We start from the raw sequence: 26,902 nt of genomic DNA on the forward strand, positions 1-26,902 counted from the left end.
TCCATTACTTCTGTATATTTATTTTTCTTCTCGTTTCATGTCTCAACTTCCTTGTAAGAATCTGTTCTTTTGCATGAGAACACAATACCCATGTAAATTGTACTTAATAATTACACACTTAAAAATGAGAAAAATTTATGTAAATATTTTTCGTGTATATATTAAATGTAATTGGTAATTTTTGCTGGATTCGACGATCCACAAAAACACAAAAACCCTTTCTTTTTCTACCACAGGAACTCAAACACACAAAAAAAAATCCTAATAATTACAATTCTTTGCAATAAATACACATTCGACTATTTTTTTTCTTCTTCATTTTATCATCTACATCAATAATTTGTGAGATAAATTCAATTAATTAATATACAATAATTTTTTCTCTATTTCTCACTTATTTTTGTTTTTCTTTTTTCTTTAATATTTAATCAGGGAATGGCAATTTTTCATCTATATCATTTGATTACTTATGCTTAAGGAGGATCATCTAGGTTCTTCGTGGGGAGGATTCTAGTGTCTTCATTCATGTCTCATTAAATACAAAAATTCATTTTATTTTATTTTTCTTTTCATTTTTCTTTTTACTACAAACGCTTGCAAAAAACACCTCTGAGCAAATTTTCCCATCTTGCCAATTTTTCTTGACGGGGAAGAAAGCCTGTTTTTTTTTGTTTAAATGTTTCTCTTTACCTAATATCATTTCTTTGGATATTTTTCACCATATACTTCAAAATAAAAAAAAAAGTTTATACCTTCATTGTCAAAACAGAAAAAAATACTTTTATTTTTCTTTACACATCTACAAACAACGTTCTTTTAACTGTATTCGAAAGCCCAAAGAAGCTACTGAATTTTCCTTCAATTTTCAAATCAAAATAAAACAATTTGGATTTTTGCAGTGAAGCATTTCCTGTTGAAGGGGTTTTTCTTCACTAAAAAAAAAACAAAATCCGTCTTCTTTTTCTTTTAATTAAATAACCAAAAAATAATAATTTCATCTAACTAAAGAACCATATAAACACTCATTGCTTAGAGTCAGCCCACCCTTTATCGACTAGTCTCTCGCTACTTTCCGATGTACCTTACCTCCCTTCTTGTGAATGCGCTTATGATAGCTCTGGGCCAGGGAATTGATGATCGACACCACAAAGTACACAATCATGGCCACGACAAATTTCTCAAAGACACGCGCCAGTAGATTCCCCGTGTCCGAAGTCTTCTTGGCCGAACCCCGATGTAGACGTGCCTTCTGATTCTGCAGGAATGCTTTAAATGGCTCCTGAAGTCTCTTACCCATGAAAGGTATCTTTGCCAAAAGATCCAGCGCCTTCTCAATCAGTGTCTCATTGAATGCAATTATCACAAATATCTTCTGGATATGCATCTTAATCACAGCCTTGCCAATCAATGTTGCTCCGAAGAAGGTCCAGAAAGGCACCAAAAAGTGCCCACATGTTATTCCAGCCAGATCAAAAAGTGGATTGGGAATCTGCAAAAGACATCAGATAGCATTTTTCATAAATATCGACATCGAAAAGCACTCAATATGGAACAAAACAAGATATAATAATTCTGTCTCATTAAAAAAAATGACAGAAAAATAATTTTATTATCAATTGAAATTCTAGCTAGATATTTAAGAAAATATTCTGAAAACATGGAAAATGTAAATGGTTGCTAAACTTAAAGATATCCTTAAACTAAAATTTATCAATATGAATGATTTTTCGATTTATCCTGAGCGCACAGAATCATATAATAAGATTGAGTTATAGATAATATTAGGGGAGACTGAGGCAAAGTCACAAATCAAAAACTTACAAATTCAATACTTATGGCTCCGGCACACCTTTTAGATCAGGAAAATTTCATGAAGTCAAAATTCGATTCTCTTTCTTTCTCACACGCTTTGCATATGTCTATCTCATTCTCTCGTACTCTTCTTCTTATTTTAAACACCACACCAAATTCAATTTAGCTCAATCGAATTTGAAGAGCAAAAGAATGAGATAGACATTGCAAAATGTGTGAGAAAGAAAGGAATGCGAATTTCGACTTCACGAAATTTTCCTGATCTAAAAGGTGTGCCAGAGCCATTATGGCACCTTTTCAATTTAGTAAATTTCAATCGATTGAAATTTTACTTCTTACTCTTTCAAAATGAAATCAGATATAGGTGTCTCTTTCTGTCTTGAAATTGAAATTGAAATTCCAATATCAATTTTCATTTGACAGAATGAGACACATATATCTTATTTCACTTTGAAAGAGTAAGAGGTAAAATTTCAATCGGTTGAAATTCACTAAATTGAAAATTTTGCAAATTTTATGAAATTCGAGACAAGAATATTGAAAATAAAATATATAATAAAACTTCGAACTCTGTTTTAAAATTTATTTTCTTTTTAGGAAAATTAGTGATGAGCCTATATTCAGTTTATTCTCAAGTGAGATTTTTAACGTGAGCAAAATCGGATTGTATACATAATCGAGTTGGAACTGAAGTTAGGAGATGTTAAGCAGTAATTTTGAATAAAATTTCTGCAATAAATCTAAATTTTGTATTTAGAATAGATGATATTGTTATAAAAATGTCACCTAATTCATTTCACTAGTCCGCAACAAACTTTTGATGGATGAAATTTGTATTACTTTTTTTTAAATTAATTTTATTACTAATGATTTTTTTATAAAACCAAAAATTAAAACAGTAATCACCGAAGAATGTTAATGGAATCAAAAAACCTATTTTTTAAAAAATAAGGCAATAGAAGCACATATCGTCCATCGACCGATTCGTTCGGCCAACTTGAAGAAGATATCGACCACCAAGATAAAATGAATGTTTAAAAATTAATAACTATGTTTCACAAATTTTTTGATGAAGAGTATATTGCGTTTATTCATGTAATCTTTCTTCTTCGGCCATTTCTCATAGCATTTCAATGTCATTTACGCGATCAGTAAATGTTACATTTTTGTTGTGAAAAAGAACTTTCCCAGTGTGAATTTTGCCTTTTATCAATGTTAAACACCTTCAAGGATGTGTAAGACACTGCAATACTTAGAGAAAGCATTGAAAAATGTGCTGGATGCCATGACAGTAGGTGAATCTTCTCATAAACGTCTGCAAAGTATGGAGTGCCCAGAATGACCATGAATGACAAACTTTCCGGAAGACAATCAAAGGGTAAATCACTGGTAAGCCTGTACTAATTCAAAAAAAATAATAATCTAAGCTTGTGGAGGATCGTTAATCGAGCCGAAACTGTATTTCTTGTCTTGGTTCCGGCACATCTTTTAGATCAGGAAAATTTTATGAAGTAGAAATTCGAAACCTTTTCTTTCTCACATGATTTGCATATGACTATCTCATTCTTTCGCATACCAAATTCGATTGAGCTAAATTGAATTTGGAGTGATGTTTAAGAGAAGAAGAAGAGTGCGAGAAAATGAGATAGACATATGCAAAGCATGTGAGAAAGAAATGGACACGAAATTCGACTTCAAGAAATTTTCTTGATCTAAAAGTTGTGCCCGAGCCATTAAGTCCAAGATCCAGAATTGGATCAGAATTATGGTGAAAAATTAGAAGATGCAGACACCTTGACCAACAATCTCCCTGGAAACTGATAAAAACTAGTCCAGTGGGTTGGACAATTATCCGTTCTGATAAGGGATGGATGGCAAAAAGTGTTTCTTCGAGCACATCGTAATCTATAAGAATTATATTCAAATTTGTATTATTTTTAAAGGTTTTTATTTTTTGTGCGATACCTGCTTCACTCCCGGCCGACGTCTTCTTCATCTGATTTCATATGGCCGATGGAATATGCACAGTAGGGGAAACTGGGGTACCACTAAACACTAATTTTTATTTCTAAACTACTTGGACTATCTCGACCACTCCTCCAGTAGACAAGCACCCCTATAGTGCCTATAAATTCCTATAGGTCTTATCCTCTGAAGTCGAATATCCGATTAAAAAATCGCAGTGTTTCGTGGTACCCCGTGTTTGGTGGTGCCCCAGTTTCTCCTACATACATGTTGGCAATTTTACCTATTTTTTTTACTATTTTTCTAAATATTGAGGAAAAGAAATCAAATGTAGAGATATAGATAAATGGAATACTAGAGTTCCAATTGGCATATTCAAGAATACCAAAAATTAGTTTAGAGCATTTATTTCAAGCAAATTATGGAGAATTTTTCTTAATTGGCCGATACATACTTTCCTTGTCTTATTTATAAAGGTTTTTTTTAAAGCCCCTTTCACTATGGAAATGAGCACCGTAACAAACTTATGATTCCTCCTGCATGTACCTTAAAATTTTTCTACATTAAAAAAAATTAATATAGCTGCAAAATAAAAAGTCAAAGTATTCAAAACTGTACACATCTTAACTCATTCAGTCAATGTACTAGAAATACTTGAGATAGAATGTTTATATTTTGGAATTAGTTTCTTACAGATTAATAGATGATTTTTTTTAAAGAAATTTTTTTTATCTATTATGGGGGCGAGGGGAGCCGCTCTCAAACTCCCATCTTAATGGTCAACGAATTTAAATACTTTACATTAATTCAATAAAAACTCAATTGATTTAGATAGAGTAACTATCCAAGAAAACAAATTGCCAATCAGAATCCAAATCAGGAAAGAGGATGAAGGTCAATTTTAACAAATTCGACGGGATATCGAATTTTCCGTCCGTCATTTTGAGCAAAAATTTTGCGTGATTTTCCGCGAAGCGAGAAAAGAACAACAAAATGTATTCCCATTTCTGTCGGGGTATTTTTTCCAATTAGAGGAAGGTTTTGAAGGTTCGTATTAAAAAAAGAGTCCAAGAATTAAGATTTTTTACTGAATGCCACACACACCGAATCAATTATATCACTATATAAAAAAAAATCTCTTACTTATTGGGTTCATAATTCTGCCTCACAAAATTCCTGGAAGTCTTTGGATTTTCCTCTACAGGATAATGAAAATGTAGCGGCATTTTTTACGAATGTGCCCTGGTTAATTCAGCTTCGTACCACTTTTTCCCACCTCTGTAGGCCTCATTTTCCCCGAAAACATTACACCGAACACAAAAATTTGGGCATCAATACTTAGATGGAACTTTCATCTTGTTTTCACCATTTGTAAGAGGTATCACGCATTAAAAATCAATTTTGAGCTATTTTTCTAACACATTTCGGACGTAACTGATTTCAAAAATGACCAGCCACCAATTTAAAGTGAAATGTGGGAAGTTCCACTTTAAAAAAAGGAAAATTGAATGAGAAATACTCAAAATACATCCAAGTGGCAATAAAATAATCACATCCATCATAAACAGTCTAGTTTCATCACTGAACAAATCAGAAAGTAGCAATCACACCTCTTGTAATCCTTGTTTTTTCTCTAACGTCTCGAAACTGTCTTACAGAACATTTTTTGAACATCAGTGATTCTTAGAATTACCAGTGATTAATTTAAAGTAAAACGTAAAAAAATTCCGCTTGAAAACAAAGCAAATTGGATGAAAAATTCTCAAAACGCACCGCATGGGCAATGAAAGAATCCCACCTACCATAAGCAGATTCAGGCTTAATGTTTAATTTGACAGAAGTGAAATAAAAACATCTAATGGAGTCTCATTTTGATTGGGATGTGCGTGTTTTCCTTCGAGATTGTCATAAAAATTGTTTAATATCCCAACATTTTCTTGTGAATTTATTCAGTGAAATCTCTGATGAGTCAAATATCCCGAGCGGTGTGGACAGTGTGACCCAAAACAGTCAGTGAGGAATTCTCAAATTCGGTGGTAAATAATTTTGACAGATGCTTTTACGAATCTGCAAAATTCAATTTTCCTGAGCTGCAAGGGTGGTAATTTTTATGAATTTTCCTCCACCTACAAAAACGACCCCCTTCAAGCAAAAGATTTTCACGGTAAATATTAACCCTAATAAACCCTCTATAACTTGGAATAGTTGCTTTTTCGAAGAGACACTTGCAGTGTGCAAAAGATGCATAGAATATTACACATCAGAATTACGACTTTAGGCCCAATTTTTATTTTTGCCTTTTGGACCCAGGAAAAAAGACCTAGGCGTCTAAGTTTGTCAGGAAATGTGAGATGTAGGACTAGCTTTTAGATGATATGTCCATGGATGAAATTCATTTAGTAACTTGGGAAAAAATCAACTTTTACGAAGGTGCAACATTACGAATGTGCAAAACCTTCCCCTAATTGAAGGACTAAGCAACTAAAAATCTACTCCCGATAGCAATTCGGATAAAACTTGCCCAGGAATAAATCATCTAAAATCACTAAATTTGCGTATGATGTATAATACAATGGTAAGGAATGGGTTAAACAATTTTTGATTATGAAAAGGTTTTTTAATAATTTATGATTAAATTGAATCAACGTGAATCCGGTATCCACTTAAAAATCATGTCAAAGGATAATTCATGGAGAGCCCTAACTCATGAGTTCGAGCATTATGCAAAGCTGGAAAGCTTTACCGTCTCTTTTTGTTTAGCTAAAGGGACTATCCAAATAAAGTATATTAGAGAAAAATAGTTGTAACTTACACTTGCACATGCGAGAATCCCGGGAAATCCAACACGTTCCACAAGCCTCTCCATATTCAACTTGGCACGATCGAGAAAATTGAGGTCGGCTCCCTGTTCACGCTTTTTCTTCAGCTCCTCAAACTCCTGCAGATCCTCAGCATCGTCCGGATCGTAGCCCGACAACCGGGCCGCTTTGGCCATGAAATAGGGTGGCAATTCCCCAAGAGCTGTACCAGCGCCCCAGAGGAATGCCTCCACGCGCACTTTCCCCATAATATTCCACAGCGATGGAATGAACTTAGGATCCACCACCTCGGGGCAGATTATCTCATCTGGATAGGGTGGTTTTGGAAAATTCAGTGAGTTGCACTCATAAGCTGCCATCGTGACACTGGCTATGTGGGGTCCCAGATACAGAAGGAATGTGTGCAGTCCCGTGCCCAAACCCACTGACGAAAGCACACCCAGACCCACCCAGTACGTCACAAACCACATGTGCACCCGGATCATGTCAATGTACGCCTGATGCTTCCCCGGTACATGGTACAGAGAAATAACAATTGCCACAGCAGCCACGAGAACAGCCATGAGTTTTTTGTGGTCTGACACTCTGGAAAATGAAGGCAAAAAATTGGGTCAATTGTAATTCTTAATAGAGGAAATCATCCTGTGAAATTAAGGAGTTACATATATTGATAATTGATAATAAAATAAAATGAACTTCTTGATTAAGCAAAACCAATTAAATTTTTTTTAAAGATTTTCGATTACTTATTCTTTTTTTTTTCTATCAAAAACAAACCTTCGATATTTCACCTTTCGAAGAGTGATATAGAAAATTAGCTTAGAAAAGTATAAGGTCACATAAGATGGTCTATAAAAGGCAAAAAACTTTCAAGGATTCTTATATAAATTCAAATGGTCAAGTAAAAAGTTCTGAGCCCTTATCGAAAGATGTTTTAGTGAGCAATATCTCACGATATAAAAATTGTATCGGGTGTTGTACTAAACGGTGTTTGGAAGGTGACAACACTCTTCAAAAAGAGTTCTTTGACTTTTTTTGCATTTGGTGAAGCCAGTTGTTAGTTACAGCTTTCCAAAATGGAGGTAAAACAGGAGAAAATTCGATATGTTCATCTGTATTACAATACGACAAAGGTAAAAAAACGAAAGTACGCGGTTAAAAAAAATATTGTGCTGTTTATGGACCCAATACAGTATCTGATGCAACAGCATATCAATGGTTGAAACGATCCTGTTCTGGGAAAATGGTTGCCACTGAGAAAAAAAGAGGCTGCGATTAACTTTTTTTTCGTCATAACTTTAACACTTTTTAGGTGTAAAAATATATCAACATTTTTTAATGTTAATTTTACACCTTTTAAGGGTAAAATAAACATGAAAGAAGGGTAACCTTAACCCATAATACACCTAAAAAGGATAATATTTCCACCGTTTTCGGATCAATACTGCAGGGTAAAATTAACATTTCCGGAAAGTTATTTTAACTTTTTCGGATTTCTCTCAGTCAGTGCAAAGATGAGACACGATCTGCTTAGGCTAATTGTCGAATATGTCGATAAAATCACGGAAATTATCGAATTGTACTGACACACGAGCATTTATCTATTGCCTAAGACAGAGGTGTGCAAGAAACCGTTGAAACCGAATTAACGTCAAAATAAGTTTGTATAGTAACGTTTTGACCATTGACGTACATGTTTCATTTGACGTTAATTCGGTTTCAACGGTTTCTTGCACACCTCTGGCCTAAGAACTAACGATTAACCAGGAAATAGTTAAGAACAATTCCCACAAGCCTAGTCTCAGAAAGAAAGCAGATGTATGGGTGACACAAGAATTGTCGTAAAAGAAGCTTTTGGAACGAATTTATGACTGCGATTCCTTGCTGAAACGCAACTACACGCAAACTAAACGCAAATAGTGGTCCAAATATGATGGGTGGTCGCAAACGATCGCCAATCTAGAATTAAAGGCCAAAAAAGTTTTGCTGTCTGTTTGGTGGGATTGAATTCACTGACAAATGGCCAAACAATCAATTCGGACTCTCATTGTCAACAACTGACCAGATTGAGGTAGGTGATCGACCAGAAGCGGCGATGGCTTAGAGGGCGTAAATTTGATTTAATTCAGATAGGGTAAATTAAACTAATTCAAAACCTGCTCCAAGTGGAAATTTTTCGCTATTCCAAATGGAAACGTCATTGTTTTCATGATAAATACAGTACTAAATTATTATATTTATATATTTTCTATATCACGGTTTCATTATTTAGTTAATTTTGCTCCAAATAAAGCGAAAATCCATTCATATTCACAAATTTTAATTTGTTAATTTCTCAGAAAAATTAAAAGTGTATCTTTTCACCATCGAATTTTTCATCGATCGATCATGTTTTTCAATGAAAAATACAATGAGGTGACTGTTGTTTATTCGTTTTGTTTAACATTTATGTCATATTTCTGGCTAATTTTAGTTAAATTAAATATTAATCTTTATTGTTAACGGTATGTGAAATTTTCAAATGAAATAATTACCTATTTCGTGAACAAAAAGGGTTTTTCTGAAGTGTCTGCAAATACTTCAAAAGGAAACCCCGGAAATATGATTTTTTTGGAGAAATTTTCTTATTGTTTTAGATGGGAAAGGAGAAGAGACCAGGAATAAAAACAAATCCTGCACTCAAGAGCAACTCAACAAGGTTTTGGAAGCCTTTCGTCAAGGTTTCACTTACACTGTTTGTCTCCAATAAGAAAATTTCCTTGTCTCCATTTGGATTAATTTGTTTCCAATAAAAGCATTTTGCACTTGTGTGTTTTTCTTGTATTTAAGAAGTTATCAAATTATATTTAAAGAATTTTCACTAAACAGTAACATTCTAGAAGAAAAGGAGCAAATTTATGTAATTCTCTTCAGAAAAAATTGAACTTAATGTTTTGACTCTTCTGTCAAAGTTAATGCATCTGAAAATGGTTTTGAATGAGGACATTTACCCAAATCCTAACTATGTTAATTTCATCTTCAACATAAAGCTTAAAACGCCTCAGAACTTTTTACTTGACCCAATAATTTTCAAAATCTTGGGATTGTCGATTTGATTTAAAGAGATTGCTTATCACATTATAGTTTTCTGCTGGCCAAAATTATAATTAATTTTTACAATAATCAAGCTGTTAACTATAATTTTTAATCTTTCTCCTTCTATGAATTAATAAGGGGATCTATTTGAAACAATTTTCAATCGAATTCAAAAATTAAATAAAGCAAAAGTTTTTTTTGCAATGGCAATTTTCGAGTATATTGTATACTACCTGGCATTGTACACTTCAACAGTAAAAACTTTAGGCCCGGAAGAAAATCTAAATGAAATTTCAATTTTTTAACATGATTTATTACCAAAATTAAAAATTATGTATTAAAAATTAAATTTATAAGTGATATTTGTCATAAGCAATGCTGCATGAAAACTAAATTCATATTTCAAGAACAGCAAGTGTCAATTAATTTGCACATTTGACAATTTTTGGCACACATTCTCAAGCTTCTCAAGCAAGGAAACTGTTTTATTTACTCGGTCATGACAACAAATCTCACATTTGGGAAGCTATCTCGTATTTTTTTAACCATTTTTTCGCACTTTTGTATGAGTGAGCAAATCATTTTTTAATTGTACCTAAAACCTGTCACCTGTGACACAATTTCAGTGTAATATATGGACTAATCATAAATTTGTTGTTAAAGTATTAGTGGTAATGTTTGACCAAGTTTTCCCTCTGCAAGAAATTTCAGCATTTTCATTGCTGCCAGTCTCTATTGCATCATTTTAGTTGGAAATGAGGGCTCTAATTACCGGACAAATCACTTTTCAGCAATTAAAACCACGTGCAAAAGATTTGTGTGAGTTCTGAAGGCCAAATAATTTTTGCAGTTGAATGAAAATGTTAGAAAAAAAAAAACAAAACATTAAATATTTTTTCGCAGGAAATATTAGGAAAAAATTGCATTGATATTCTAAAAACCTAATTGAATGATTTATTTTCAAGGAAAACACTACTAAATTTACTAAAATCCATGCATTTTGGTCGTTGAACATTGACTTGTGGAAGACATCGAGAAATAACCCATAAAAAATTATCAGTATTTTCCTCTCACAGTACAGAACAAAGAAAATGTATTTCGACCGATCACGCGAGTTTCAATGGAAATTTTCTTTATCAATATATTTCACGATTTCCACTAAAATGAGCTTCTTGTGCTATAAAAGTTCAATTTCACTTGTCATACTATTTACTATAAGTTAAAAATATTTAATTTGGCTCATATTTTTCAAAAAAAAAGTCCATTACACGTGCTATTTTAATCTTATTGCTCGGACTCAATGAGAGAGCAATATTGTTACAATCTCTCAATTACTTGATAGGGTTCCGGCATTACTGTGGCATCTGTCTAAAAACTTTACAGTGCCACAAAATGATTTCGAAAAACCTCAAAATTAAAAATCTTTTATGCGCTTTAGTAATATCACATTTTTTTGGTTTTCGGAATCATTTTCTAACAAAAACTGCGAAGTGACTATAAGTAATGACAGGCCATAAGTAATACCGCCACCATATTTCCATATTTTCCTCATAAATGTTTTCAAAAACTCAGTTATCTTAAGCCTCCGGCGCATCTTTTATATTAAGAAAATTTCATAAAATCAAAATTTACATCCATTTTTTCTTAAATGTTTTGAATAATAATTCCTTGGTATTCAAATTGCATTAAACAAAATTGAATTTGTTGTGATATTTAAAATAAAAATAAGAGTACGAAAAAGAGAGACAGAGGCATGCAAAACGTTTGAGAAAGAGAGAGATGTGAATTTGGAGATTTTTAAAAACAAGTCGATATTCCTTAGAAAAATTATTTCGCAAATCTCAAAAACGTCTTTTGCGATTCATTTTATTTAATTCAATTGTATATATTAAAATCTCTGAGCCAGTCGTAAAATATGTAATATAAGTACAATTTTTGAAAAATACGCTCCTAAATTCTGAATTTTGCGAAATTTTCGAAATAGAGAAAGCTTAAAAATTTGGTGACAAATTAAAAATATTCTATTGTGAATTAAAGACTAATGACGCTTTATATATTCCAATATTGCTTCAAATCTTACTGCCGGTTTAAAATGTCTTCTCAAACACCTTTGAAGTTGAAGAAAACGTAGAGAAGTTTGACATTTCCATTTCAGCTTTGTTATAGTCAAATTTTACATTTCAATTTGAGCTTTTAAATAAATTTGACATCTTAAAATCAGACATTTACCAGGGAGTATATAAGTCAATCTTTAAAAGTTGGCTCCGGCACACCTTTTAGATCAAGAAAATTTCATGTAATCGAAATTCACATCCCTTTCTTTCTCAAACATTTTGTATATATCTATCCCAGTCTTTCGGACTCTTCTTCTTCTTTTGAACTTCACACCAAATTAAATTTAGTTCAATCGAACTTTGAGTGCTAAATAATGAAACATCATCCATATGCAAATTATTTGAGAAAGAAAGGGATAGGAATTTCAATCACATGAAAGGAGAATGGTCAAAACTATATGGGCGCTGGTCCCGGAATCGCCACAAACGAGAGTAGGCGCATTTTGTAAGTACTGATATAAGATTGAAAAATTGCCGGGACCCAGGACGATAAACGCTGGGAGTCCTTGTAAAAAAGCCTTTATCCTTTCGTTAAATCGCTGTTTTGACAACGAATTACTCAAGAACGACTAAAGCTATCTTGATGAAATTCGGTATAGGGTCGCTGTATGACTTAAAGTTTTTATCCATGCATATCACCCCCTCCCCCCACCCTCCATTCTGATAGCCCCCATACAAAATGGGGGCACTTTACCTTATAACTCCTTTCTAAGAAGAGGTAGAAAGCTGAAATTCGACAAGGGAACAAAGCTTAGGGAAGACTTTTAAACCATGTATAATATCTCCCTCCTCTATCCTCCTTTCTAGTAGCCCTTATACAAAATGAGAGCATTTCACCTTATAACTCCTTTCTGAGAAAAGATAGAAAGTTGAAATACAGCATGAGAACAAGGCTTAGAGAAGACTTTTTAACCATACTGACCAAACTCTTCGTACATCACCCCTTCTGGTAGCCCCCATACAAAATAAGACTATTTTACCTTATAACTTCTTTCTAAGAGGAGGCAGAAAGCTGTAATTTGACTAGATGTCTATAAATGCATATAAAATCTAGAAAATTATTGTTAACGTTGTTAGTTATTCTTTTTTTTCATTCTTTTACAAACCAACTACTTTTTCTCAGAAAGGAGATCAAAATGCTCTCACTTTGTATAGGATTACTAGAAGGGGTGGTGGAGGAGGGGGTTAACATGCATGGTTGAAAAGTCTTCCATAAGTTTTGTTCCCCTGTTGAATATCAGCTTTCTACATCCTCTTAGAAAGGAGTTATAAGGTAAAGTGCACACATTTTGTATGAGGGCTACCAGAACGGAGGGTGGAGGGAGGGGGTGGTATCCATAAATAAAAAGTTTAAAACATACACTGACCATATACCGAATTTCATAAAGATCACTTTAGCAGTTCTTGTGTAATTCGTAGTCAAAATAACGATTTTTCGGAAGGATAAAGGCCTTTTTTACAAGGGCTCCCAGCGTTTATCGTCCTGGGTCCCGGCATTTTTTTCAACCTTATATCAATATCTTCAAAATTCGTCTACTCTAATCTTTGTATGAAGATGAACCAGCGCCCATATACTTTTGATCATTCTTCATCATACTAAAAAATAGTTTTTATGCTCTAGAACTGTTCCTCCATGGTTTAGAACATTGATCCCAGAACAAAAGTTGTTACCTATACTAATATCTATCCAATGACATAGGTCCCGTTCGTGGCGATTCCGGGACCGGATTTGACCATTCTCCTTTTACCGATCTAAAAGGTGTGACCGAGCCATAAAGATTTATCACAGAATTGGTAAGATGAATAGACTAAGTTTAAACAATTAAAAAAAAAATTAAAAAATCTTTGAAGGCCATAAAAACGTCTAAAATACTTTATGACAGTACTATTATATAGGAAGGTGGCGCTACTTTGAGCAGTAGGGCTACATTGATTTAAGAAGCTGTGCCTTATAATAATTAATTTAGTTCCACAATTGTTTTGTAGAGCTAAATAACATTATGTTAAAGTCCAGTTTCAGATCAATGTAACCCCACCTCTCTCTCTAATCAATTTTATTGATTTATGAGGCAGTTTAGGTTGACAACGCAAAATATTATACATCAATCTAGAATAAAGAATTTTTCCTGTTTACATTTTTGACGCTATTTGTGCGGTTGCCGGAAGTTCCTGTTCAAGTACATTTTTTTGTTGATTTTTAATAGTATATTCAAATGAACAATATTTGTGAACAAATTGATTTCGTATGAATAAAATAAAAGCTTAAAAAATCGATATTCTTTATTCAACTTGAATAAATTTTTCGACTGAGAGCTCAAAAACTCGAAATTACGAACAGCTGTTAATACTACTCGCGGGAGAAAACAGTTTCTTCGTGTGGACTAAAAGTTAGTTAGCCTAGGAGTTTTTTTTTAAATTTTGCATTAAAGATATTTTTCTGTAAAGTATTATCCATCTTTATAATGAAAATTCTGAAAAATACTGAAACTAATGGCATAAATATTATTCATATTTTTTATGACTGACAATAATAATCAAGAATTGTTGTGAAACTACTCGGTAATACCTGACTTATTGTGCTATTCCAAAGAAAAATTAACGTGTTTTTTTTAGTACTTTACTGTTGTCATGTGCTTCTGCATTATCGGAACTGTTTTTAATGTTTTTCCCAATCTTCGACGTGTCCAAAAACAATCAAAAACTCGTGACAGGAACCAAAGAAACAAAAGTCGATTATATATATAGAAACACTTAAGAATAGTTAAGTGCTAAAAAATATGTTCATTTTCCATTGGAATAACACCATTATTATGCTATTCCAATGAAAAAAATGAACATCTGAACTTTTTCTTTTAGAAATCTACTGTTCTCAAGGTTCTCAAGATTCTTATTGTTTCTTGACACAACTGATTAGTGGATTTAAAACATGGCGAAGACTGGGGTAAACAGTCGAGACAGAAACCAACACAAAGAAATGTCGATAATGAAGAAGCATTTAAGAACTGTAAAGTACTAAAAAAAATGTTCAAAAGAAAGAATTTCTCTTTTCATTTTTCATTGAAATAGCACGATTGCCTGTAGATAAAAATTTTACTCAAACGTGAAAGGCTAATAAATCTATATGTTATATTTATTCCGTCACATCAAATCCCTTCAAAATTTAATCAAATTTAATTAAAGATTTGAACTTTAAGACGGCTTGAAAATCTAAGCAATTTTGGCAATTTTTTGAGTAATTCTAATTAACTGAGTAATTGAGTAACTCAATTTTATGTAAAACGAGCATTCTTCGAATTTCCCCCTGCCATTCATTCGTTTTTGGGAATATATTTATCTGGTTTATAGTCGACAAAAGCAATTGAACAAATCTTACTTTCGTCCATATGTTTGCATGAGTGTCATACACTCGAGGGCACAGTACTTCGATGTGAGAATTGGATGTCGCCAAATGACGATCTTTTTCCGTTCATTGCGCTCCTTCTCTCGATCACGGGCAGACTGTTTCCTCACAAAGGAATCCATAGCCGTACCATTTGGTGTTTTCTTCTGCTGCTGCTGATTCTGCACACGAGAAGTCCCTGATGTGGAAGATGTCACCGTTGATTGATTGTGATTTTGATGAGACATTTTATATCCTAGTCTTTGGAGCTGTACCATTTTTTTTAACCAAAAAACAATCAATTGTCCCCCCAGACATTTTTGTTGTTGTTGTGAGATTGCAACATGGAAGCAAGAGACAAATAGAAGAAAAAAAAATCGTTAGAAATTAGGTCAAACTTCCTCAATTGATTCAAATTCTATTCTCTCTATTTCATTCTCTATTAATTTTGTGTGTTGTTTTTGCTATTTAAAAAGTACTTTGCACTCTTTCACATACATTTCCATTACAATTTTGAACTCTAACTTTAATTAAGTACTATCTCTACACAATATTGAAGAAAAAATAATTATTGGGTCTGGTATTATATTTAAAAAAAAAATCATAATAAAGAGGAAAAACACACAAAGAGATAAAAAATGAATAGAGGAAAAATCAAAAAGGAGAAATTAAATGAAAAAAAAGAAGAAAAAAATTATCACCATGAAAAAAAATCGATAAAAGGAAGAAGTCTAATTTTACAATCTGTCATTGAATTTTCCCTTATTTGGGTTGAAAAATACACCTGAATCTGGCATTGTCACTGCTCCAGAGAGCTTATATAATTCCAATTCAATATTGTTTGTTATTTATTACCAATCTCTGTATAAGCTATAAGTATGTGGCACGTCTTTCAATGATTTTTCAGCGTATAGTAAATAAATTTTAACAAATTCAAGGCTCCCTTCTCACACATTCCCAGCCACTTTTGCCCGAGTATTTTTGCCATGTGTGGAAGAAATACATTGAGGTAAAGGTGCTAAAGAACTACTAAAAAATGCAATTGATACAACTTACTAACAAATAATCAAATAAAATTGCTGTATATTGCAAAAGAAGCAGACAATAAATGGTATAAAAAAGCCCAGGTATATACAAATTACAGAAAAAAAAAGATTATGTAGGCATGCAATAAAAATTAGTCAGGCGCGTCATTGAAAACATCACTTTTTTGGCTATACAAAGTCTCTCAATGCGTCTCATAATCACTCTTCTAACCTCAAACAAGAGTGTCTGCTGAGGGCTTAATGATAAGATAAGAAATATTTCTGTGCGTAACGAAAGTCCCCATTGAAAAAGTTTTAATGTCTCTATGTCTGCAGTAAGATAATGAACATGATTTTTCTATTTTTCCGTGTAAATTGCATCACACTTTTTCATCACATATACATATTGATAATCAAAATCAATGTCAAATTCTTCAGCATACTCATACACAAATATACGATTTTAATATTTATCAAGTAAAATATACTCTCAAGGCACATTTTACAGCGCACACGATAAAATTTTGAATATCATGATGAGTGAAAATCTCATGAATTCACCTATCCAAACACACTTAGTCTTTTTCTCGTAAAGTTCGCCAAATACCATTCAAAATTGCTAATCATTCACACTAAGCATTCTATTTTATTTACAGATAATTAAATCTACATCATATGAATTTATTTTTGCCTCCTAATTATCCATCCCAAAATTACTCTTGTGTCTGAATATAATTATAATATAATAATTTACTATGATGTGTGAAGCAGGTGAAGGCAATTTGAAAGGTCTTTTATTCATTGTATCATGATAGACAAAAAAATATCACTGCACTAAATTGAATATTTCCGCAGTATCAATTTAGATAAACTTACTTTACGATTCTAACTTAATGAATTCATAACTTTACATATTTAATAGAAATACACGATATGAAAGGGGTGAATCACTAAGGAAATTACGTTATTAAATATTCATATCTGTGAAATAGTGAATGACTTACAATTGAAAGGAAAGCAAGTTTATTCATCAATTTTGCGCTGATTTATCGGCAACATAATGTATTGTTCAATCACCCTTTAATTTTTTATTTATGAAAATTCAGTAAATGTAGCTGTTTGCATTTTATATAGCGCTCCTTTTTTAAATATTAAACATTGTAAAAGGATTATACGTAGTATGTTTCTTGTTATTTTATTTTCAGTAACTAAGGTTAAGTACCCTTACTCGACCGGGTTCCTCTATTCGACCGGAGGGTCAATTTTTGAATATTTGATGGTGAATTTCATCAATTTCTATGAATTTGTCACTGATTCGTATTATTTAAAGAATAATTGACCTATTGATGTTAGATCATACACAAAATATTATAGCAAATATAATTAAATTGAATAAATAAATCTACCGGTCGAATAGAGGAACCGGTCGAATAAAGGGTACTTTACCTTATATTAACTATAGAAAAATGGGACAAAGAGTACCATACTTTTCGAAATATTCGAACTCGTGACTTAGATGCTATATACCTCAAAAGTAGTTTCGCATCATTTACCATTTACCGATTCACAACCGATTTAAACCACTTCAGAAATTAATTACTCAAAAGATCGCCCAAAATATCATATTACAATGGATTTTCTGATAAAAATTGCTAAGCGATTATGAATCGGTTCATTACTGATTCAGAACCGATTGGAATCGGTTCAGTTTTATTAGAAATTCAAAGACCTTTCTAACGAGCCCAAACATGATACCATTTGTTTGAGAAATATACTCTCTAGAGCCTTTTAAACCTTTGACCTTGAAAACCCGTTATTAGGAATAATTGAACAGTATAATAATTCAATAATTGAACAGAACTGCCTGGACCATCTCTAAAGGCCACTACATATTACAAGAAATTTCTTTAAAAAATTCCTTTTTTTAGAAAATTTCATCTACCCTTGTAGGCAGAAAATTCAGATTCTTTTTAAAAGGCAATTTTTGACGAAAATTGCTTCTAGTGTATACACACTATTAAACATATCCAAAAATGAAAAAAAAATCTCAAGACAATCCGAGTAATTCGAGAAATCCCAAAAATATGGTTTTAAGGGGGAAGGGAAGAGGGGGATAATGGGCATGTCAATGATCCTTGCGTCGACTTATGGAGGGTCACCCGAATGTCGCAAGTTACTATCTTTTACCGTTTGGCTTCTCGAGCTGACGACAACCGGACAAACGGACAAATAGCGTGATGCCATTTCTCAGAAATCGTCTGAAACGCGAAGATTTGTTGAGAATACAGTAGACTCTCGCTAATTCGGCTCCTTTAACATCGGGCTACTTTTTAATTTGGGCAGCAGTTAAATTTGAAAAAAAGTTTGTTGACATTTTTCGACTTCGATTATGATTATCGAATGAAGCAAAATATGCTCAAATTTGCCACGCTTTATCTCACTTGTGATGTTATTTTGCATTATTAAGGGGCTTTCATGAAATTTACAGTTAATATGAACATGTAAACTTAATATGAGTATGAAAGTAAACAAAAAATCGTTGCATTTCAAGCAATTTGATGCTCGAATTTCTCTCTAATTCGTCTGACATTTCGGTCCCAAATGCCCGAATTTGGGAGAGTCTACTGTACTTAAATTTAAAATTGTACCGATTTTAAAAAAAAAAGACTACAGTAGACTCTCGCTAATTCGGCTCTTTTAAGATCAGGCTACTTTTTAATTTGGGCGGTAGTAAAATTTGAAAAAAGTTTGTTAACATTTTTCAAGTCTGATTATGAATCAAATGAAGCAAATAAGCTGAAATTTGCCATAGTTTGACTTGGTTTTGATATTATTTTGCGTTATTAAGGAATTTTCATGATATTTACAATGTATTTGAGTAAGGTAAAGTACCCTTTATTCGACCGGTAGATTTATTTATTCAATTTAATTATATTTGCTATAATATTTTGTATATGATCTAATATTAATAGGTCAATTATTCTTTAAATAATACGAATCAGTGACAAATTCATAGAAATAGATGAAATTCACCATCAAATATTAATAAATTGACCCACCGGTCGAATAGAGGAACCCGGTCGAGTAAGGGTACTTTACCTTACGTAAACTCAATATGTGTATGCAGATGAATGAAAAACCGTTTCATTTCAAAGTTTGTCGCCCGAATTTCTCTCTTATTCGGGTGACATTTTGGTCTCAAATGCCCGAATTTGAGAGAGTCTCCTGTACTAATTTCCTGAGGTTAGAAGGTGGAAATTATGGGGAGTGGAGAAATTAAGGGATTACAAACTGATCTGTCTGTGGAGTTCGAGCATTAAAAATCTACTTTTTATTTTAATTAATATAAATACCACTGAGAGAAATCCGAAAAAGTTAAAATAACATTCCGGAAATGTTTATTTTACCCTGCAGTATTGATCCGAAATCGGTGTAATTATGCTTTTTAGGTGTGTTAGGGGTTAAAGTTACCCTTTATCATGTTAATTTTACCCTTAAAAAGGTGTAAAATTAACATTAAAAAATGTTGATATATTTTTACACCTAAAAAGTGTTAAAATTATGAGGAAAAAAAAGTTAATCGCACCCCCATTTTTTTCACAGATGACCATACAATTCTAGATATTAAGTAATAAATATTATAGAAAATTGTGCAATTAATCTATGAAGTACTAAAACGACTAAAACTAATGGGTTTTTCATAAGGTTTTTTGTAAATCGATTTCCATGAAGTATTCAAGATAGAATTCCGTGTGGAAAAAACAAATTAAATAAATATATTTTCACGGTTTACAATAATTACAGATTGATGAGAATAAACATTCCCTTAAATTAATTGCCCTCACGTCAACTCCGAAGTCGATTAATTTCATTCACAAGCGCTTCAATTTGATATTATTGGAAAATGTGCGACAATCCCAATTTTATTACTTATTCTCCCCTTTTTCTGTGTGTTTGTTTAAGTGAATTTTCCAAGTGTGAACACAAGACGAGCCAGACTTTGTGTTATACAAAATGATTAAGGCTAACAAAAATAAATCAATCAATTTATGGCAAGTTGGAGAGAAGTGGGAGTAGAACAGAAGAAAAAAAAAGTTATATACCATAGAATAGCGAGCAAACTACTTTGTAAAGGTGTAAAAAAAAATAAAAAGAATAATGGTGAAAATTTTTAATATACCAATTCCATCTTATTTCCTGTTATCTTTAGACCGCGCTTTCTGCATTCATTTTGCAATTCATTTTTTGTTAGTGAAGCCAAGTAAATGCTTTTGTCCAATTGTTGACGTTGTTTGGCTGTTAGTAAGTGCCCATCACCAGCAACATCTCCATTTGCCATTGATAACTCATGGGGCTGCTTAATTCCCGACAGAGATGCTTGCTTGAGACCAGATGGAAAGGAGGCTCCCTGTTGACGATTGGTGCCTGTAGGACGTTTTTTACTCGGCATAATTTGCCCCTTTTTCTCTCGTTTTCCGCGGAAAAGCCCCCTTCTTTTGTCGCTTTTGGACTTTTCTTTTTCAAATCTTTGTCGAAAAAGCCCCCGTTTCTCTCTCTCTCACTCTCTCTCTCTCTTTCTCTTTCGCTTTTTTTGGGGCGCTACCGTGTATGTGTGTGTGTCTTGAGATAAAGAAAAACTCAATGAAAAAAAAGAAGCCAATTAGAGATTTTGGAGGGAACAAAGGATCAAATTCCAAAAATTATAAATCAATTTTTCCTCCTGAGAATATCTCTCTTGTGTTGTTGTATGTTTATTGGAATTCCATCATTAAAGGAGAGAAAATGCAAGTTAATTCATTTTCATTCTTCTGGTTAATTTCTTTTTCCGTAATTAAACTGAACACTTTCCTACACCCATTTTTGCTGGTTCAGCAGACAAATTATAAAGAAAGCGAATATCAATGGTGTGTTGGAAATTATTATGTACAGCTAATGATTCGCAGAGTAACGTCACTTAAATTCAAAACATGCATTTTGTGAAGCTGATGCTTTTTGCAGTCGCACGACAAAAATTTAATGATGCGCTATTAGTAATTTTCCAGGAAGTTAACCTTTGGTTTAGCATCTGTGTAATACAGTTGATGAACTTTTTTTTTACTTATCACTGGGAAATCTTTCAAGCTTTTTCTTATAGCAACTCTGTTAATTTGTTTATGCATTAGCACGGTTAGAAGCATTGACCATTTATTCCAGAACTTACAAGATTATCAGCAATAAAAGCAAACACAAAAGGCAAAATAATGAACTTTAAACCTTGCTCTAAAACTTTCGTCCATATATATTTTTTTATTAAATCCAAATTAGTATAAAGTAGACAATAATCTTGAACACAATTTCTTTGTGCACTTTAACACACAAAGCACTAAATAATATTGCCCAACTATAGTAATGTATTAATACCAAATTTAATACATAGTACAAAAGTTTTATAAGTTTTATGTGTTACTGTTGTGTACTTATTGTTAGTAAAAGAAGGCAACAATTTATTTTAATATGACCTGTATGCTATAACTTCATAAAAAATAACTGACATTAACTAAAAAAAAATAAGTTTTTTTTGTAAAAAGCATTCAAACAAAAATTTAGAAGATTATAATCTTGGCAGATGGATTAAATACTTTAAAAATTTTATTTCATGTGTTTCTATGTTTTTTTACGATATCAACTTCAAATCTGTGTTGTTTACAACTGGTTTTAAAATCAAGATTTGCCTAAAATACTTCACCTAGTAGAAAATGAATTAATTCAGGATTATGTGCATTACTATACCTAGTTAAATGTAATGATAAAGATAGGAAAATCTAAGGTTAATTCTGGGATTAAGAAAGCATAAACAAAAATTAAGGTTTAATATTTAGTGCCAGAATTAAAAAAAAATCCAATCAATATTGAATTGGGTTCATGACCCTTTGCGATAGGAGTGTAAATAAGTTCTTACCATTTTTTGTTGTGAAAATTAATGTTTTATTTACAGCAATAAGTTAAAAATATCTCAAAGTATTATCCAACATATTAATAAACCATGTGGTTTACGTTTTAGTAAAATGATGAATTAGTTAATTCGTAAATATGTTTTCGACATTTCAGTAAGAGTGAATAAAGTCTTGACCTAGTCGTCTTGCTCAATCTTATAGGATGTTTGGAAAATATGTTTACAAAACAAAAGTTATTATATATTGCACAGAATGACGAATCTGAGTGGGTTGGAAATAATTCTGAGACACATAGGGTAAGTGCTCATAATTTTGGACAGTTTCTAAATTTGGACACTTTGAGGGTAAAATTGGACACTAAAAATAAATTGATTAAAATGATGGATTTTTATTCCAATATTTGATGAAAAATGAATTCTATCTAAATATTTGTTCTTTTTGGAAGATTTTGACACTAAATACGTTAAATTTTGAATATGATTTGAGTTGAAATTGCTTTGTTGAAAATTCAGTGTGAGCAATTGCTTACGAGAAATATGACAGAACTTCGTGGCTTACTTCAGTCTTATTTAGTTTTGGTGAAGTACTAACAAAGTTTGTTCGCTGTTTTTGAGTGATATTATTGAATATTCTTTGAATATTGTGTTGATTCACGTTACTGATGATTTGTACATTTGACCTGAAGTGAGATTTGCCTTGTGAATTATATTTTTCGTGTGAAAAATGGGAAATTTTTTAAGACATTCACCAGTGAGGTGATACTCCTTATTTTGGACAGGTGTTTTTCTCACGAAATTTCGTGAAGTTTTAGCTTTTGTGATGACTAGGTTGGACAAATGCCTGGAGAAACAAAGGAGCATCATCTCTACGAAAGAGATGTAGTGAGAAATGCCTTGAAAGGCTCCCGGAAAGGTCAGGGAATGAGCGAATCTGCACGTACTTGGAGTATCGAAGTCAACTCACTTTAATGAATGATATGGAAAGTTTCCGGGCTTCTGTGACATTCTACGTTTCCCTTACATGAACAGGAAGAGGACTTGGTAAGATTGGTTCATCAAATGAAGAACAATGGGCATCCTATCGAGGCGGATTAGCTGTCCAAATTTACAGCCAAGTTGGCCAAATTAATAAACAAGTTGTCCAAAATAAGAGCCAAGGTCACCTCTACTTATCAATTCATTTTTAAACGTATTGAAACTAATTTTAGTAAAAATAAGACGATAAATAGCTTGCTAAGTTTCTAAACAACCCTTCTGAAAAGAGAGTAACTAGAAATGTCAATTAGTATAGAAAATATCGCACTTCAAACTTGGAACTTCGATGCTTATAAGCAGACTGTCCAAAATTATAAGCACTTCCCCTATAGTAAAATAACGACATCTAAGGGCGGCTTCAGACCTAAGGTTTAGCCCAGTTCCCGATAGTCTCGAAATTCAAAATAGCAACTATTTTTATTTGTTTTACAAAATTTAATGAATCACTTGCCCATGTTGTCCAATCTTAAGTGATAATTTTCTAAAAAATCTGAATTAAGAAGAAATTAAAGAAGTTAAGCCGCCATATGGCTAAGCCTTAGGTCTGAAGTCCGTATAAAGGTCTAAATATAAATAAGCTCATGCTGATCCTCGAGAATATTTGAGCCTGCAAAATATGGCAGGAAAGAATTATGTAAAGGAAATTCATTCAAAGGACCTGTGATCGATATTCTAAGCCCACAAGTCTGATACAGTTTTGGATAAATCTTTACTGCCAAATAAAGATATATATATATATAGATATATCTGACAGGCCAAATATTTGGCCTGTAAGATTTCTACAGGACAAATATTCTCGAAGATCAGCCTGAATTTATTTCTGCCCTAAGACCGTCTTCAGACTAGAGTTCTAGCCTAGTTTTCGAAAGTCTGAAAACTCTAAATTGCAGCCAAATTAATTTGTTCTTCTGATTCACATAGATTAATTCCCCTCAATAGTCCATTACTAAGTCAAAATTTTCCAAAAATTTTTGACTGATAAGAAATTTGAGAAGTTAAGCCTTATGGCTAAGCCTTAGATCTGAAGAACGTAACGGTTAATGGAAAGAACCAATTAAGACTCCTATTATAAGCCTGTCCTACTATTACAAGTCGATTTCAAAAGTATCGAAAGTTGAAGGTAAAAGAAGTGTTTTAGAAATCAATTTTAAAATTTAAAAAATTAAGATCTTAAAAAGTCTCAGTTACAAACAATGCTTAGTTTTTGTAAAGTTTGTTTACATTTTCGTTTTGGAATTAAAGTTTTGAGAAATTTAACAAAAGATTTTTATAGAAGGTCGCGCGGAATACGAATATGTCTCTAATCGAAAATTTAAATATTTTTTGGAAAACATTACTTTATATTAAAATTGAAAGTATTATTTATTGAATTGCTGATCATAATTTAGCGACCTAATTTTCAATTTTGCGAGCTAAGAAATGAACTATATAATTTTTTTCACTGTTTTATCACTCATACAAAATTCGATGTACTGGTAAGTGGGGCACCTTTAAATTGGGGCAGATTTAAAATAGAGCATTTTATGGCCTTTTGAAACTGGACCTTGCAGTGATATAATTAAGCTTTACAAACCATTTGTGAAGCTAAAATACATCATGATAAGGCTCAATTCTATTTAAAAATATAGTAGAAAATTGCCCAATTTCAAAGTTGTCCCATTTCAAAAGTGTGTCACTTCTTCCTAATCGTTTTTTTTAGTGAATAAGCTACAGCAGATATAGATTTTTATTTAGATTTTTGGAATATACTATATAAATTAACACAGTAAGGGTTATGTGCTGAATACACTTGTTACTTCAGCCGAGAGACACCTTACCGTAATTACAAACAAAATAATGATTAGGTTACATTTACATGAATTTCCGACTAGCCGTCCGTCGACTTAAGCCGAGAAACGACTTAGTAAGAAGTTGATAGAAATTTATTCTAATCATTATTTTAGTAATAATTATATATTTTTTTATTATAAATAATTATATATCTTAAGCCGCCTTTCGACTCAAGTTGTAAGTGTTTCCAGCACATTAGATCTTAAGAATATGCTATTCAAAACTTCAACAGTATCCTTATGTTTATAGTACTGTAAACTATTTTCTGTTATACGTTTTTCTTTATTGCCTGATTATTAATCTTTTATTATTCTTTTTCTTTTATAAAATTTAATTTTACTGTTTTATCCTAATTTCAGGCTTTAAATGCGCAAGAAAAATACAATTTTTTGAGATTTCAGAACTTTTAAAAAGATTTTGAGACTATTGTAGAAAAATATCTAAATCTAAGATACGAGGAAGGTGGAGTTACAATAAAGACTCTAATTTTTTATACTTCTAAATAAAGATGGACCTAGCGATAATTTAATTTAGATCCTTAAGTGTTTTGTCTATCTAAATTATATTACATTAAAGTTAAAACACAGTTTCCTCTAGAAATACACAAAAACCGTTTTCGATATAGCCCCTGGTCAATATAGCTTCATCCTCCCTCAATTTTTCAAAATTTCTAGCAAAAACTTACAATATATTTAAAAAAAAGTTTCTTTCAGTTTTATTAGATTTTTGAAATCAAGCAAATATCTTGCGGAAGAAGTAAAAAAACTTCTTTGCCTTTGTGCTCGGATATTTTTGTAATTTAATAAATTAGTTACTTGAATCAAGAGCCAGTTAATTTTATTTATAAAATTCTATGAAAATGATTGTATTTTGCATGAGTTTATTGTTCAAAAGTCCAAGAATTACTTGCCAAGGAATATTTCGCGCTATAGACAACAAAGATGGTAAATTCCCCAAATTCCTTCCTGTTAAAAAAAAAATAAAGTGCGTCATCATTCTTGTCGTACGACTGTGTGATTAATTCCGTAGAAATCTGCATCAAAAATTGCGAAACAGCCGTGTTTTGGGCATGAAAGTATAGAATGGTTTTTGGAAAACTGGGAGATATTTTTGTGGACAGTTATTTCTCCAGAACCCCTTTAAATGTGCAGGATTCCGTATGAGAAAGATGTGGGTGGGAATTACCCCAATCCCCAAAAAAAAAACCATATCGATTGTCCCATTCTCCTCGACATCGTCTGGGGAGATCTTCCGAGCAAATCCGGAGATACCCATTGGCGTCTAATATTATCATCAACATCACCTGATTCCGAGTGCTCTTCAACACGCGTTCCGTGGCACGTTGGGATCAGAATTTATTGTGTGTTGTTTGGCAAACTGTCAAGACGCAGAAATCCCCCCAAACTCTTCATGGGGGGCTTCCGGAATGGAGAGGAGGCGGACGCGAGAGAGATTGTTAGTAGAGATTTGTGTGTGGAAGAAAAAAATAATAATGTCATGGTAGTTTCATTGTTGCTAACCTGTTTTCCTCAATAAAATCCCTATTTATTCTCAAATTAAACACCTTGCACTTTGTCGACTGTGACGTGGTTCTCACTTATTTGCAGCAGAATGGGGATCACATTGATTTGTTGAAAAATGAGCACGAGTTCGTCACCCCGAAAATCAATTTTACGCAATTCCCTCGCTGACTATCAAGCATACCGCATTTTTCATATCACACACAAAACATTTACACTTTATCTATCGCACACTCAGTTTGCATAAACTTTTACACTATTCATACAAAAATCAAGATATTTTTCCTCTTTTTTCTGTTCGACTTGCATCAAAAACGAGTTGAAAACACACTAAAATTCATGACAAAACACTGACAATCCGAAATCGTACGATTTCAACTACAGCGAAGTGACTAC

At 32.5% G+C, this 26,902-nt stretch overlaps 1 protein-coding gene across 4 annotated transcripts; it reads right to left on the bottom strand.

Moving 5' to 3' along the window:
* Positions 1–26,902, bottom strand: LOC129799492 (vacuole membrane protein 1). Of its 4 annotated transcripts, none has more exons than XM_055843436.1 (5): positions 26,507–26,902; positions 20,370–20,809; positions 15,159–15,433; positions 6,590–7,181; positions 1–1,489 (listed from the first exon to the last, which is right to left on the bottom strand). In XM_055843436.1, the coding sequence occupies exons 2-5, from the start codon at positions 20,637–20,639 to the stop codon at positions 1,055–1,057; spliced, it is 1,572 nt and encodes a 523-aa protein (XP_055699411.1). In that variant the 5' UTR covers positions 20,640–20,809; positions 26,507–26,902; the 3' UTR covers positions 1–1,054. The 4 variants fall into 4 exon arrangements, with proteins under 4 accessions (XP_055699411.1, XP_055699412.1, XP_055699410.1 ...); XM_055843437.1 differs by having other exon boundaries at positions 20,370–20,614; positions 26,507–26,883; XM_055843435.1 differs by having other exon boundaries at positions 20,370–20,826; positions 26,507–26,879.

This window comes from Phlebotomus papatasi, chromosome 1 (assembly GCF_024763615.1).
Source record: "Phlebotomus papatasi isolate M1 chromosome 1, Ppap_2.1, whole genome shotgun sequence".
Taxonomy (NCBI): domain Eukaryota; kingdom Metazoa; phylum Arthropoda; class Insecta; order Diptera; family Psychodidae; genus Phlebotomus; species Phlebotomus papatasi.